Consider the following 15,893-nt stretch of genomic DNA (forward strand, 5'->3'; position numbering starts at 1 on the left):
GACAGAATTGTAACCTGGGTGGACTCAAAGGTCAGGACCCGGGCACGCTCGATGAGAGCTGTTGTCACCTCAGGCGTTAATACAGTTCATCTTGCCTCTCCTCGCTCTGTGATGCCAGAGGCTTTCTAAATGTTTCTCTCTTTTCGTGGTAGTTAAGCGATTCTGTCTCCTTTCAAATATATCTGAAGACATTTTCACATATTTTGTTGTTTGAGGTGTAGCAGGTTTGTGAAGTGGTTTATTTATATATATATATGTATATATATATATATATACGTTATAGACGTCGTTACTCTTAGCATTCAGACGTCTTTACTCTTCGCAAATTATCTTGACAAATTATTCTGGGTGTGAACTCAACCTTAAACGGACTGATAGCCGTGGGTTTGTTGTTCTCTTCCTTACATTAATAATGAAATGGATCTTAATGATTCCCTGGTGTGGTCAGTACTTGAATCAGAAACTGTTTCTCCTTCTCTTCCCCTGGAACAGGTGGAGAGCAAAAGGAGATTGAGGTATCGAAGCAGGAAGCAAAGCTGCTCATCGACGACTTTGACCCCTCTAAAGAATACAACTTTAAGGTAGTTGCTGTCAGCGGAGGACAGCAGAGCAAACCTCTGCAGGCCAAACATGAAGGTGAGAGACTTTCACTGAGTCACCCTGAGTAGTACCACTCCCCTGATGATTGAGTAAACATCCACACTACTGCATATTCCTTTTTAAAAACGTTTGCTGCGTTTTTGCCTCCCGACTACCCTGGTGTTTTAAAAGCCCTAAAACTAAAACGTTTGAAACGCCGAAGAAGCTGTTTTAGTTTGAAAACTCCAGGATTGCGTTTTAGTCCGGATAGGCAGTGACGGAAATCTTAGACAAGGTGTCCTTACCTGATTCGTGATGCCCCTATCACGTGATTCTTTCACGGAAGAAGACAAACAACATCATTTGACGACCAGTGGTTCATTTCATCATGGATATTGCTGCTAATGCCTACATGCGCACGAGTCATACTATTATTCGAGAGCTTTGCAAAAACTGTATCTAAGAAGTGGCCGTAGTCATCATAACGGCACCCATTGGTTTGACTGCCGTTCTGAATCCTTGAGTTTTGCAATTTTGCCAGCGCCACGATTTACCAAATGAACATCATGCTGTATTGAAGAAGACTTGAAACTAGAGATTGAGACATAAACTCATGTTTACAATGTTTACTGAGGGAATAAATCAAGAGAGAAGTAGAGTCATTTTCTCATAGACTTCTATACAACCAGAGGAGTCAGGTCAGTACCGAGAATACAGGTTTTGAGACACTTCGGCATCGGCTTCAGTTGGCAGAACCGGAGGTTGCCGCCTGGTCTGGGCGGAGATCGCCGTTGGAAGTAGCCTGATTTTGAAGGCTGATACAAGCGGTGTTAGATTGACGCTCCCAGATCAGTTCAGGCTGTTTTCAGACCGGAGGCTTGCAGATGTAACACCATATCAAAAGTTGTGTAAGTAAGTGCAGAGACCTGAAGACACCGTGATGTAAAAGGTGTCAGCCACATCGAATCACAGACGACAGAGAACTTCTGATGAACTGATCTCAATGTGACATCGGGCGGCACTTCTGGCCCCAATCAGTGATGTCACAGCGGGTGTGTTCCATCAGCTGTGATTGGCAGAATACCTGCTGTGACAGCACTGATTGAGGTGTGGCCAAGAGGGCAATATGCTTGAAAGTTTGAGAGCGACACAGCAGCACCAGGTGACTTAGTGGTGGAATGTTTGTACTCTATATGTTCTGCCTTAATGCTGCATTGTTCAGTGATGCCTCCGCTGTTGATGATGTTAACGCTGTGTGTTTGGCGGAGGATGAAGTGCGAGACAAGTTGAGCAAAGCAAATAACAATTCAAACGGCAACACAGACAACCGAACGCTCACTGTTGTGGTCGTGAATGCAAAAATACGCCCAGTGAGTTATTTACTTTGTTTCACTCACTGACATTCAGCAACCTGCTGATATTTACTCCTCATGCTGTGCTTCAGGAAAAACAAAAATAAAAACGACGCATCAACCTTTTAAACAATATTTGTAATGCAGACATCCACTGGAGTGTTTCCTCCAGAAATGCATCACGTCGGGGTGGAAAACGTTCTTAGACTCAGTGTTGAGGATGTCACGCTGCTCTGCAAAACTGAAGAGATGGCGTAATATCACATTATAGACCCTTTTACAGCTTGTCAATAATGATGATAAGTGTTCGCACGCAGTTTGGCAACAGCAGTGCGCCAGAGTGCAGGATCCTGTCGAGCTCTGTAAGGACATTAACCAGCAAAGATGGAGAATGCAACTTCAACAAATTGACTTTCCGTGTCCGTGTACTGTTAGTGAGGAGGCAGAATACATCAGCAAGCGGCCCAGTATTTAGTGAACGGATCGATACATATATTTGGTGGATAAACCGAGTGTCCGTGTCCACATAACGCCTTTTTCCTGAGCGTCTTTTTTCAATTGTTCCCGATGAGGAAAAGGGCGCTGCACCCGGCGTCTTTTCTTTTTTTCGAGCACTCTGGGCGCCTCAAGTTGAAAATCTGCGAACGTTACAGAAAAGCGCCGGTGACTTACAATCCCGAGCTTACAATCGTTGGATGATCCAACTTCGTTATCTGTGGTCAAAGTATTTTTTGACATTAAACAAAGAAACAAAAACAATTGTCCAGACCCACTCGAGAGAGACGGAGACAATCGGAGGGGTGCTCTGTTTGAGGGGGAAAGGAACTGCCCGTCTGCCTGCTAGCATCTCCAGAACAATTCTGCCTGGCACCAAAGCCCTCTATCTGCAGCCAGGGAGGGCAACAGCTGCGTCAGACAGCTTCTGGTTTACCGGCGTTCCTCTGGGAGTCAACCAGCTGGCAGATGTTACGCATGTCTTTCACCACCTGAGAGCCACCGGCACACAGAAAGGGACTAGAAAGGGAGGGAGATCACGGTAGTGAGTGGGCATCGGTGACTACAATGGGAAGCGTGATTTTAAAGTCACAGCACATACAAAATAGAAGCTCTGGCAGGTCTGAAAGGTAGTTAAAGAACTTCCAAGGGACCGTCCACGGAGAGCGGGAAACGATGGAGCGACGCACGATCTGATCGAGCTGAGGATGCCACCAAAACAGACTCTTACTTCACTGGTTGCACAATGAATCGAAACACACATTTAGTAGATTATGGTCCATTTAGAGTCAAACAGACCATAAAGCAGGGGATGCTTTAGGGCGGGGCTACACGGTGATTGACAGGTCTCTACCAGAGGCGCATACGACGTCTCTACGTCCTCCACATTCTAAATATGGTCACTTGCGTTCATCGGTTGCAAAAAAACATGGCGATGGCCGTAATCCAAGATGGCGACGATGAAATCTCCAAACTCGAGGCTTCATAACGGCAGTCCACAAACCAATGGGTGACGTCACGACGTCTACTTCTGTTTTACAGTCTGTGGACGCAACACGTGAACGACCCCGTACACAAAATAACAAGCTAGTGTGCTGGAAAATGTTCATGTGTTGCTTGGCAACAGTCCATTGCCAGTCCAGTCAGTTGCGGATATATTTGCGTTTGGCGGAGACAAATGATTCCAGTAAAACACAAAACAACAACACTCCCTCTCCTGGGACGTTGCTTTTGCGTCCTCTGCATGAACTCTTGTGCTGACAAATGTTTGGTTGTTGTAGTATGCACTGAATAAAAACACACTGTGAAGCAGCACCTATGAAATATGAATCTGTAACAGAAAAGCTGCTGATTCACTGAGATCCTCAGGACCTAAACTTTAATCACACTCTGCCTGATTCATCAAAGCAAATAAGGTTTTGAAGTTGTTCTTCAGTTGCTGCCACTTTGCTGATTTGTTTTCACATAAAAGCTTAAATATACTCATATTTAAATTTTTTGTAAGTGTCTTATGGTATCTATTCCGGACGGTTCTATTTTTAGGATTTAAAAAATATTCTTTCCCGTCTCTTGAAGATGCTGCACAGAACTTGTCACTGGTTGTGAAACGGTTTCACTTTAATACGATGTTTCTTTATGATCTTCATCAGTAAACGAGACCACCAGAGAGAAGGTTTCTATCTCGGTGTTCTTCATGCTACTTTGATTTGGGCGGTCCTTGTGAATGAGATGAGTGTCTCTGAGCACCAGACTCTCTTTGGAGAACCTCTCATGTTACTGCAGCAGGTCTGACAGTCTGCTCCTCTCAGTCCTGGTCCTGGTTCTCCCGTGCCTCCCTTCCCTCCAGCGGGTCCAGCAGTACGTCCTGGGTCTCCTTTTCTGGTGAGGAGCAGAGCTTCTCCTCTCTGGGAGTCAACACCGACACCACTCTGCTGGAGACCCAGGACGTACTGCTGGACCCGCTGGAGGGAAGGGAGGCACGGGAGAACCAGGACCAGGACTGAGAGGAGCAGACTGTCAGATGAGAGGTTTTCTAAAGGGAGTCTGGCAGCTGCAGATCTTTACGACACGATGTGGTTGGAAACCCGCTTTTGTCTCAATCAACACAAAATGAAAGTTCCTTTTAGCAGCTTTAAACCGTTAATAATTACATAACCTTTGGTCTGTTCTATTCTTTTGTTGTTTATCATGTTTTATTGGTTGATTCATTGATATGCATGCCAGCCAAGTTACTGTGTTGCTCCTCTCCCACCATTCATTAATGGAGACTCTTTGCATTATGCGTGATGTCTTCTAGCTCAGCAATCGGGCGTCGAGATGGTTCAGTCTCAGCAGAGACGAGACGGCGGCGTCACCGAGGACAACAACGAGATCTCAGAAGGTAAGATCCTCCACGAGGAATCAGGAGGCTGAACGGAAACGGGAAAAGACTGACGCACCCGTCTGCTCTGGTCGTCTGGATTTCAAGACCATCTTCTGTGTAACAAGGAGGTTCTCTTTGAAACGCCGCGTCAGGAAGACAACCTCGTTCCTCAAGAACTCCTGTGAAAAAAGGAAAGTAAGAGTCAGCTCCGTTCAGGAAGCAGCTTCTCCTCTTGTGAAGACATCGTTTTCTCAGACGGAGGAAACATAAACAGGTAAGTGGAAGCTGAAGAGGCCTCCGAGTTTGACTCACACAGACGTCCTGTTTGTCTGGAAATGAAGCCGTTTCATGATGTGTTTCTTAATGATTACTGTCCTCAGTCATTGGAAGACAGAAGAAGACCCACCGAACGCATAATATTCCTGAACTTACACGGCAGTTATCATCGAGCCTCTGTCCGCAGAAAATGGAGGGAAATGAAATGGTGTAAGAAAAGAGAATTCAAGGAAGAGGCAATAATCAGGAGAATGACTCGAGATGAGAGGCAGAGTAAACAAGCCTTTTGTGATTTTGGAAGTGATTGTGAGCGCCGCATGCTGCGATGAACAATCAGACGCCGCGAGGAACAAACCCAACGAGGACACAAGGAGGTGAGTCCAAAGCTCTGGACGCCTTCATGCAGAGAAGCACTGGACGGCAACTAAGTGTTACCACCGAACATATCTCAACGTCTTACGAAAGGTAGAATTTCATTGTTTGTTTTTTGTACCGTAAAAGTATTAAATCTGTGTGTTGTTGGTTTTGATGCTGATGAATTGCTGAATTCTTTGTTCCCCTGTGAGTTTATCTCGCGGTGGACAAATGATTGGAAACACGCTTGAATAGCAGCCGCGATCGTATCTACGAATGCATCAAAACCAAAAAGAATTCAACAAAACTTCTTGTTGAAAACAGCTAAATCCTGCAGCACAGCCGCCGGCTTAGCGGCGCCGCCGTGTTTTTGTGGACACGAACGCGACGCTATGCCGTGCTCCTCATGCAGCTCTCTGAGGATGTGATGCGTCTCGTTGTGGGAGCTGCTGTTGTGTTTTAAAGCATGAAAATGGTGTTAATGACGGTGCAGATGGGACTTCTGGCAGCCGGTTAGCCGCCGTCTCAAACACCAAATTACAGCTTCTGCTCTGAAAATCCCAATGAGGATGAGCGCTTGGCAGTGGAGACCTTTCATTTCTTTTGGTATCTGCAGCTACTTATAGGTGCGTCTCAATCAGTCTCTCCACCGCTGCGGCGTCTTTACCCGTCGACAGAGAAAGACGGAGAGAAATGCTCGACATTTGCAACAGAACTTGGAGTTTTCTCTTCGCTGCAAATCTCATTTGGGTTCATCGCCTCATCGCTTCTCATGCAATTACAGCCCGACTCCTATAAATGGGGATTTTTATTCTTCTCTCTTGGTGATTGGTATTTAGAGGCTGAAACTTTACAAAGCTGCCAGGAACTCTCCCCTCCTCCCCCTGAAAGTACGACCAAGTTAACTCCGAAGTCCCGGGGTCGTCTTAGTCCTCACCGAGGGGTTAATGCAATCCCCGCTTACCTTCTCCCCGTGTCCTCCAATAAGACCTGAGGTTAGATGAGACTTTATTGCTCTCATGAGGAAGTTCAGGGGTTGCAACAGCAAACATCAGAGGACTGAAGGTGTTCTTCAGATGTCAGCAGGTGCAGGAATGACGCTCAGCATCTAACGGTCCCGTTCTGTGTTTCTGAATATCGTTCTTCAGGATGTGTGTTCTATATTCAACATTAACTTGAATCAGTTAAACCTGCTGGCGGGGTGCTGTCCCGTTGACATGCTTGGCTTGGTTTTAGTGGTTCTTCAGTGAAGACAGCCAATCAGGAGCAAGTGATGCTTTTCAAATTCAATATTTATCTGATTAACCGTCTGTGAAGAAGAGTACCGGGATCCTTCTCTTCATTCCTCCGTCTCGTGTACAGAAATAGAGGGACCGCTTTGAATCGTGATGACTCGGCAGATCGGAGGACAGCTGCTTCTGTACGGCAACACTTTTTTTATTGGTGTTCGAGATGTTTCGAGCATCGCTTTAGCCATCGTGACAGATCTGATGCCAGCCATCTCTCAGTGAGGGGCACTTATGGCTCGACAGATGTTTTAAAAAATGGGCGCTAGACTTCACCGGCTGTGTTTGCACCCACTGCACGAGGGAGGGAGGCAGGGGGGGAGGCAGGGAGGCAGGGAGGGAGGCAGGGAGGCAGGGAGGAGGCGGCGGCGAGTCCAAAGGGATCTGATCCAAACGCTGAGATAATTACAGCTCAGACTTCGATAAAAGTCCTTCTTCTGACTCGCTGCTGCTGCGTTGGGTGTTGCCGGACTGCTTCTCTCCGCCAGGTGTCTTCTTCTACATCCGTCCCTCTGTGTCGTTCCTGACAGTCTAATAACTATATTCATACGATTTGTAATCACCGCCAACGGCACTGTGGACATCCATGTCGATCACTGAAGGTTTTGACTTCTACGTGAAAATACGTGAATTGAAAATAGAGGCCTGTTAATGTGAACGCTCACACACATAATAACTACGATGTTAGTCTCTGTTGCATAAAGATGGATTGTAATTATGTAGTTTGAAGAAATGCATTTTTTTTTTTTAAAGAAAAGTACATGAGCAAAGTACAATATATTTAGTATTTAATTGAATGGTGTGAGTCACCTGCTGTATCTCCAGCCTCTAACTGGCTGCAGGGGACAGATGGGGGAGAAGAGGAGCCGACCAGTGATAAAACGCTTTGCTTTTTATACAGACGACTCCACCCCCCCACCACCAGCTTCTTAGCTTGTCTTATTGAAGTCACACACACACACACACACACACACACACACACACACACACACACACACACACACACACACACACACACACACACACACACACACACACACACACACACACACACACACACACCATCCCCTTCTGCTTTTCTCTCTTGACTTCTATCTCTGTGTGAAGTGTTGGTTTGTCTCTCCATCACTGTTTCTCATGACTGTCTCAGATCTTCCATGTTTTGACACTATTTGGTTTTTATTTCTTCATCATCTGTCTTGTTGTCCTCCTTATTAAAGCAGCTGTGATGTGTGACAGGATGACTTTCGGTAGAGACGGTACCCCAGCATCTCTTTCGTGAACTCTGAAGTCAATCCTGAGTAATTCTGTCCTCTCAGGTGACGCAGACAGACATCGATGCTTTGAGTTGGTCTGTGTGTGTCTCAAAGGGAACGTGGATCAGGTTCTGAGCACTTTCTATTCAGATTGTCTTTTGTTTTTCTTTCCACGTCTTCCTGCTGTAACCGATACTGTGCAGAAACATTCTCCTGCAGGTCAATTTTAATGACGGTATTGAATGTTTCTTCGTTAAAATAAATCGTGGGTTCTCACGAGGAGACGTTCTGCCGTCCTCTGTTTTCTCTTCCAGCACCATTCCTGCTCCTTCCATCTCTCTCTCGCTCTCTCTCTTCCCCCCCCCCCCCCCCTCGGTGCTCGTAGCTGACGGTTCCCACCTTGCCCACACTTGCTGAATACCTCAGCTCTCGCCTCCTCTGCTCCTCAGACCTCTAACAGCTGCTTGTTCGTCTGCTGCTGTGTTGTTGTGCGTGTCTGCCGTTCGCCAGCAGCTACTTACAGGTTGTTCTCTCGCCAGTCTCTCCAGTTTATCATCTTTTGATGTGGTTTCCTGCAAAAACGCTTTTTTTCTACAATTGCGTCAAAGAAATACGTTTGTTCAGGACGTTCAACCAACCTGGCAGATCTGATCAGACAGTCCTGACCAACCTGGTCTGTAAGAACCTCAGCTGAGCTCATTAAAGATCAGAAGAACATTCATTTCAGTTTCTAGGCCGGAGTCGAAATGACTCAGTAAGAAGACGTCCATTCAGAGAGTAAGCAAACTAAATCCCACCAAAATAAGTGTTTGTTAAATGGCACACGGTGCTCAGGAGCTTCTAGTCTTTGCTTTGGAATGAAGCTCGAGGCCTTCACATCTATTTACATCAGGAGTTCTCTGAGTTGTTGGCTCAGACGGTGTTAAAGTGTCGTGCAGCACCTGACCTGCTGACCTTTGCATCACAGTGCTCGCTGAACCGTAAAATGACCTCGTGGAGTAAAGCCTGTCGACTTTACTTTGACGAGCGCGTCGACATCAGTCCGCGGGCAAGAGTCCCTCGATGGAAGAGGATCGCTCATTCTGCTTTAATGTAAAGAAGATCCGAAATACTTAATACTGATAAATGTCCACTGCTTACGATATGTTAGAATTGTATATCTGGACAATTGAAACATAGTTCCTGTCCACGGTTACATCATTCATCTTCATATTGTGCTCGTCTCATGTAGTGTCATTGCACAGGTTGCTCTCATTCTGCTTTCATAGCTAAACCGATGAATGTCTGTGATCCGTAGATATCCCACAGTTCAGTCATCCCTCTGGTGTGTCTGGTCACATCTCTGTCCTGCTGCTTCAGTCACTCACCGAGCGCATCGAGACGGGAGGTTCTGCGTGTTCTTACGTTCCTGTAGCTGCTGTGTGTGGAGCACATGTCCTCATAAGGATATAAAGTGAAGGAACACCCCGACTATAAATCTCCCACAGCATAATATCACCTTCAGTTCAGTTCTGTTCATCGCACTGTAGAATCCACTTGCATGGACTCGAGCCAGCGCAGTAATCCATCAGAACGTTTTCTCACCTTCTCGTTTGTCCAAGTTACACAATCTTCATGTTGCAATCGAGTTCTAACAGAGTGCGCTGCGCTGAGAGTCGCCCCTTGTGATGCATTCAAGTGCTTGTGGGAAACATCGGAGACTCGAGCGTTGTCACCGGCAGCAACCTGACAACATGACATCGTTGTCTTCCTCACTTCCTTCTGTCTTTGACACAATAAAGACTTCCATCTCTGCTTTCATCTCTGGACTCAGAATAATATCCACAATTCTGATGAATATATTCAGCTTCAAATGCACCAAGTTCGGCCTCTTTGTATCACTAAATGAACAAAAGGTTTGCTTTGTTGCCCCACTGTGGGTATCTTTACCTGCACAAGCAACCTTCAGAGTAAAAGATGTAAAAGTGTGTGTGTCGGACTGACGCGCCCCATGTGATGAGGTCCGACTCCTGGTCCATCAGTTCAGGCCGCAGTGGTTCCGTGTGTCAGCAGTAGACGGGCAGGAACAATGGAACCGCAGCTTGGACCTCCTCTTCCTCTCATCGGGGGGGTTGTGTGTGTGTGTGTGTGTGTGTGTGTGTGTGTGTGTGTGTGTGTGTGTGTGTGTGTGTGTGTGTGTGTGTGTGTGTGTGTGTGTGTGTGTGTGTGTCCGGTGTCTCTCCTGTAAGTTCAGGACGACTCTGCGTTACCTTCCTGTGTTTGTAATCGGGCCACTTTCACACCGGCGGCTCTCAAATTGCATCAGAAATTTTGGAAGTATGAAATGTGTTTCCAGACCCGGGGGTGGATGTTTTTCCTGTTATTATGTAAATCTGAAAACCTAAAATAAATACCTGAAATAATGTAAATAAGATAAGAAAAATATGGCAAAACAAGTTCTAACGATATGTTTCTCATGTCGATCATTGTCGCTAATTCTCAAAATATAGATTCAATGATAACTTTCATGCTTGACTGACAGTTTGTCACCACATGTTCATTGGTTCACTCTTTACGTTTACTCTGGAGGAAACCTGACGTGGAAATCAAGTAACGTGTCCATGTTGACAAATATGAACTCATATTTAGCTCTCTGATAACTCGAATGTGGCTGTTCATCAGTGTTGTTGTTGTTGTTTGTTACTGAAGTGAAAATGTTGTTGTGGAGGATTGTATCCTAAAAAATGTCAAGATCGTCGAATGAGCGGTTTAGAAATCAAGCTTCATGAAACTCGTGAATACTTTTGAGAAGCTTTTCATGTCTTTATTCATTTTTTGTCAAAATAACAACAATAACCAAACCAGATACTTTGGGAATTACCAAGTTGTCAGCGGATCCATCTGCTCTGTTTGGTTTCTGTGTGCGTCGTCCTCTCCGGAGCGGGACGACTCTGCACTCAGACAGCCGGTGTGGCCGGAGAGCCGGCTCGGGTAAACCTGTCGGCGTGAGCCGTGCGGAACACGGGCAGCGGAGACGTGGATCTGCACGGCTGCATATGTCAGTTCTTGGACATGTTGATGGACATGTTGGTGTTTCTGTTGTGTACACGGTGCTGTACATGGTGGGAGGACACCGGGTCTGTTTGGTGTGTTGCTTATTCCGCCAAATGTGGATTTGTAGACGGACGTCTGTTCGTCGTGGACGTCTGTCGCACGAGGACAGAAGAGCTGAGCTGCGTGACGTTTTCTTCCTCACATACATGACGGTTTTGTAGCGCCGGATATCTTTTAATATCTTGGGGGGGGGGGGGGGGTGTACTGGTATTCGGCTGTCAGATTGGAAACGGGAGATAAAGGAGTTAAAGGGGGAAAAGGTCTTTTTGTGAAGATTTACATGGTTTCTGTTGGTCGTACGTACTTTTCTCTGAACTATAGACGGGATGAGATGTGGACGTCGTCTCCGCCGGTTTCTGAGGAGCCGTTGTTAAAATAAACTAATCTGACAAATGGGCAAAGAGGTGGAGCTGAGGCGGGCCGTGTCTTAAAGCTGCATTCTCTCTAGTGTCCACCAGGGGGCGACTCCTCTGGTTGTATAGAAGTCTATAGAAAATGACTCTACTTCTCTCTTGATTTATTCCCTCAGTAAACATTGTAAACATGAGTTTATGTCTCAATGTCTAGTTTCAAGTCTTCTTCAATACAGCATGATGTTCATTTAGTACATTATGGTCCATTTAGAGTCACACAGACCATAAAGCAGGGGATGCTTTAGGGCGGGGCTTACTGTGATTGACAGCTGTCAGAGCTGTATCCAGTGTATTTATGTCACTCCTCCAGATATGGTAACTTCCGCTCATAGGTTGCAAAAAAAGCAACATGGCGACGGCCAGAATCCAGGCTGGCGTCGGTGAAATCGCCGAACTCGAGGACTCCAAACACCTGAAACGGTCTCTGATTCAGACGCAGTAATAATAGGTTTATATTCATGTGTTTTGGGTCATTTAGAACTTTGCACTCTCCAGCAGTCATTTTCTACCTTCCAGAAAAGTCAGAGGGAGATTTCTCTGAATACGTTGTGTCATGAAAGAGTTTGATGTGAAGGCTGAGAAATGGCTTCTGAGATCAAAATGACATCAAATGATGGTGTTGTTACCCTTTTGCCCACTTAGCCACTCTTTTGCAGACATTTAAGTGCATGTTACTTCCAGCCGTTTCAGATTTCAACAAACCTGAACTCCTTAAACCCCCGTCCCCCCAGGCGGAGATGGTAATAGCGTCGGTAAATGGAGCCGGAGCGCAGACTGTTTGAAACTTCGAGAACGCCTCGGAGACATGCAGAGTTGAACATCTAAGAAATGTGTACACGGCCTAATGAAGAAAGATCGGGAGACGTAGTTTGGCTCCAGTCTTACAATGAAGTAGATTTCAGAGGAACACGGCTCCCTCCACCAGAACTCTCGAGCCGTTCATCTCGTCCTCTGAAAGGGTTCACACATCTTCCCTCGTCCTCGGTCAGAGTTAATCCTCCGTTATCCTGTAACTGAAGGCTGATCATTTCTGCATGATGCAGTGGAGCGGCTTCACGCCGCCTCAGAGACAGAACTACAGCAAACAGCAGAGCATTCATTTGTATCCTGTGGAGATTTCTATGTGGAAAGAAATGTATTTATTCCTCTTTGTGCTGAGTGTGCTTGTTTTCATGCTCCACATTTATATTGTTGGACACCTTCACACACCTGGGAGCAGCGCAGGAACACTCCGTCCCCGAGAAGCATCATTGGTCCAATGTGGAGGCCGGTGCCTTGCTCAAAGGCTCCACATTGGCTCATGAGACCCTGCTCACTACTGTACCCGTAAGAGCCTGCTCACTACTGTACCTGTAAGAGCCTGCTCACTACTGTACCTGTAAGAGCCTGCTCACTACTGTACCTGTAAGAGCCTGCTCACTACTGTACCTGTAAGAGCCTGCTCACTACTGTACCTGTGAGAGCCTGCTCACTACTGTACCTGTGAGAGCCTGCTCACTACTGTACCTGTGAGAGCCTGCTCACTACTGTACCTGTGAGAGCCTGCTCACTACTGTACCTGTGAGAGCCTGCTCACTACTGTACCTGTGAGAGCCTGCTCACTACTGTACCCGTGAGAGCCTGCTCACTACTGTACCCGTAAGAGCCTGCTCACTACTGTACCCGTAAGAGCCTGCTCACTACTGTACCCGTAAGAGCCTGCTCACTACTGTACCCGTAAGAGCCTGCTCACTACTGTACCCGTAAGAGCCTGCTCACTACTGTACCCGTAAGAGCCTGCTCACTACTGTACCCGTAAGACCCTGCTCACTACTGTACCCGTAAGAGCCTGCTCACTACTGTACCCGTAAGAGCCTGCTCACTCCTGTACCCGTAAGACCCTGCTCACTACTGTACCCGTAAGAGCCTGCTCACTACTGTACCCGTAAGAGCCTGCTCACTCCTGTACCCGTAAGACCCTGCTCACTACTGTACCCGTAAGAGCCTGCTCACTACTGTACCCGTAAGAGCCTGCTCACTACTGTACCCGTGAGAGCCTGCTCACTCCTGTACCCGTGAGACCCTGCTCACTACTGTACCCGTGAGAGCCTGCTCACTACTGTACCCGTGAGAGCCGGCTCACTACTGTACCCGTGAGAGCCGGCTCACTACTGTACCCGTGAGAGCCGGCTCACTACTGTACCCGTGAGAGCCGGCTCACTACTGTACCTGTGAGAGCCGGCTCACTACTGTACCTGTGAGAGCCTGCTCACTACTGTACCTGTGAGAGCCTGCTCACTACTGTACCTGTGAGAGCCTGCTCACTACTGTACCTGTGAGAGCCTGCTCACTACTGTACCTGTGAGAGCCTGCTCACTACTGTACCTGTGAGAGCCGGCTCACTGCTGTACCTGTGAGACCCTGCTCACTACTGTACCTGTGAGACCCTGCTCACTACTGTACCTGTGAGAGCCGGCTCACTGCTGTACCTGTGAGAGCCGGCTCACTGCTGTACCTGTGAGAGCCTGCTCACTACTGTACCTGTGAGAGCCTGCTCACTACTGTACCTGTGAGACCCTGCTCACTACTGTACCTGTGAGACCCTGCTCACTACTGTACCTGTGAGAGCCTGCTCACTACTGTACCTGTGAGAGCCTGCTCACTACTGTACCTGTGAGAGCCGGCTCACTACTGTACCTGTGAGAGCCGGCTCACTACTGTGTCTACGTGACGTTTGTCTGACGTGCTGTCAGGTAGCGGTGGAATCGGAGGCGGCTGATCTTTTGACCTCCTGCCGTGTATGAATTAGATAAATGCGTCGCACTCGGAGCCCTGAGGGGGGAGAGCTCACCTTTAACACCAAAGGTATTGGCTGTCAGCGTAGCCCCGCCCTCCCTTTGAAACCTTCACTTGATTGGACAGTCAATTGTTTGGTTGTGTTCATCCCAGCTTGTGTGGAGCTTAGTACTTTGAAATATGATAAATCTGACATGGAACTGAATCCATGTCCACCATGTTGAGGTGGTTGGTTCTGAAATGACTGAATTCTTGATTCTCATGAGTGGATTCATTGAGACCTCTTCTGTGTGTTTGAGTCGCTTTAACAAAGTGGATTTCTCCGTTCGTTTCCTCTTCACTTTCATCTCCGTCCGCTGCCCCAGATGTTCCCTCTCTCTCTCTCTTTCTCTTTAAGTTGCTTATCGCCGTTGTATTTCAGCGCTACACGTATTATAAATGACTTCTTCTTCTGTTCATTACACATCAACCAGATATCAGATGCATCACTTCTTTTTAAGAAGAAGCTCTTCCTCGCCTCACTACTGAGCACTCATCTCTCTTTTATGTATTTTTTTATCATTCCTTTTCAGCATTTCTGTTACTTTCTCATCATCCCGTTCACATTCATCTCGTATTCTTTTCTTCTCTTGTTTAATTACTATGTAGCTGTTCAGTGAAAATAGAGACACTTTGCAACTACGGCATGAAAGCGTACTAACACAGAGCGGTGATGTAACAACAATGCAAACAGGACAATGAGAAGTCACATGCAGGAGGAAGATGAGGAAGTGGAGCAGAACGTTATCTTCACAGCAGGCTCTCTTGTGTCGTTGCACTCTTTGTTATGCGTCCGTCACAGATTCTTTTTTTCCATCGCTTCTTCTTCTCTGTCTTTTTCCCGTTTTGGCCGTCTGTCCAGGTGCGAGTATTGTCCAGACGTGCTGTTAAAGAGAGGCTGGTCCTCTTTCACTTCATTCTCTAAAGCGATGTTTTGCCCTTCAGCATCACTTCCTGTATGGACTGAGGAATGTCCGTCCTTTATACCCTTGAACCCGTTTAAACACTTCCTCCTCTCGTTCGTCTTCTGCATCTCCCGGTGCACTCACAGGTTTTTAAAATAGTGACGTGAATACAGATTAATACAACCTGCAGACATCTATTAGTGCACACTTAACATGTAACAGTGCACCAAATCATGTGATGGTCCCGGTGCTCTGTCAACAGCAAGAAAACACAATAACTGTGATTCTTGCAAATCTGATCGCATCCACATCGAGAGGTGCTTTTGAAATATGAGCAGCTCGACCTGGTTGCGATGAGCACAATCTTTTTACATTACGGGCGGATGGAAGTAATGTGTTAATGCTGCGACTGAGCCAATGGACAGTCAGTTGGGATCCTTTGTTGAATCATACCTCCATGTGAGTGCAGTCGTCAAACAAACATCAGGACCGTCACCCTGGAGACCGGAGTTCCTGTCTCAACGGGTTGTTTCGTTTTGGTGAAGTTCCGTTTGTGATGAGTGGACGTGTTTGACTTTGTTAACACCGATCTGAAGCGTGACGTCGCTCCAGCCCTCACTACCTGCTTGTGTTGTCTGAACATCATACTGTAACGCTCTCTTAAGAGCTCGTTGTCATTTCATGTGTTTCTGAGAGTTCACGTTGAAT

The 15,893-nt window shown here is 46.7% G+C and overlaps 1 protein-coding gene across 4 annotated transcripts in view; it reads left to right on the plus strand.

Moving 5' to 3' along the window:
- The window catches only part of col14a1b (collagen, type XIV, alpha 1b), a 104,723-nt gene that overhangs the window by 12,610 nt on the left and 76,220 nt on the right, over positions 1-15,893 (plus strand). For 2 of the 4 annotated variants that reach the window (XM_079288043.1, XM_079288044.1), the window contains exons 4-5: positions 493-636; positions 4,723-4,806. The exons of the other annotated variants lie outside the window; for them this stretch is intronic. In XM_079288043.1, coding sequence (XP_079144169.1) covers positions 493-636; positions 4,723-4,806 — 228 coding nt within the window. The remainder of the gene's footprint in view (positions 1-492; positions 637-4,722; positions 4,807-15,893) is intronic. 4 annotated transcript variants of the gene reach the window in all.

The sequence above is a fragment of the Melanostigma gelatinosum genome, assembly GCF_949748355.1.
Source record: "Melanostigma gelatinosum genome assembly, chromosome: 17".
In the NCBI taxonomy this organism is placed as follows: Eukaryota; Metazoa; Chordata; class Actinopteri; order Perciformes; family Zoarcidae; genus Melanostigma; species Melanostigma gelatinosum.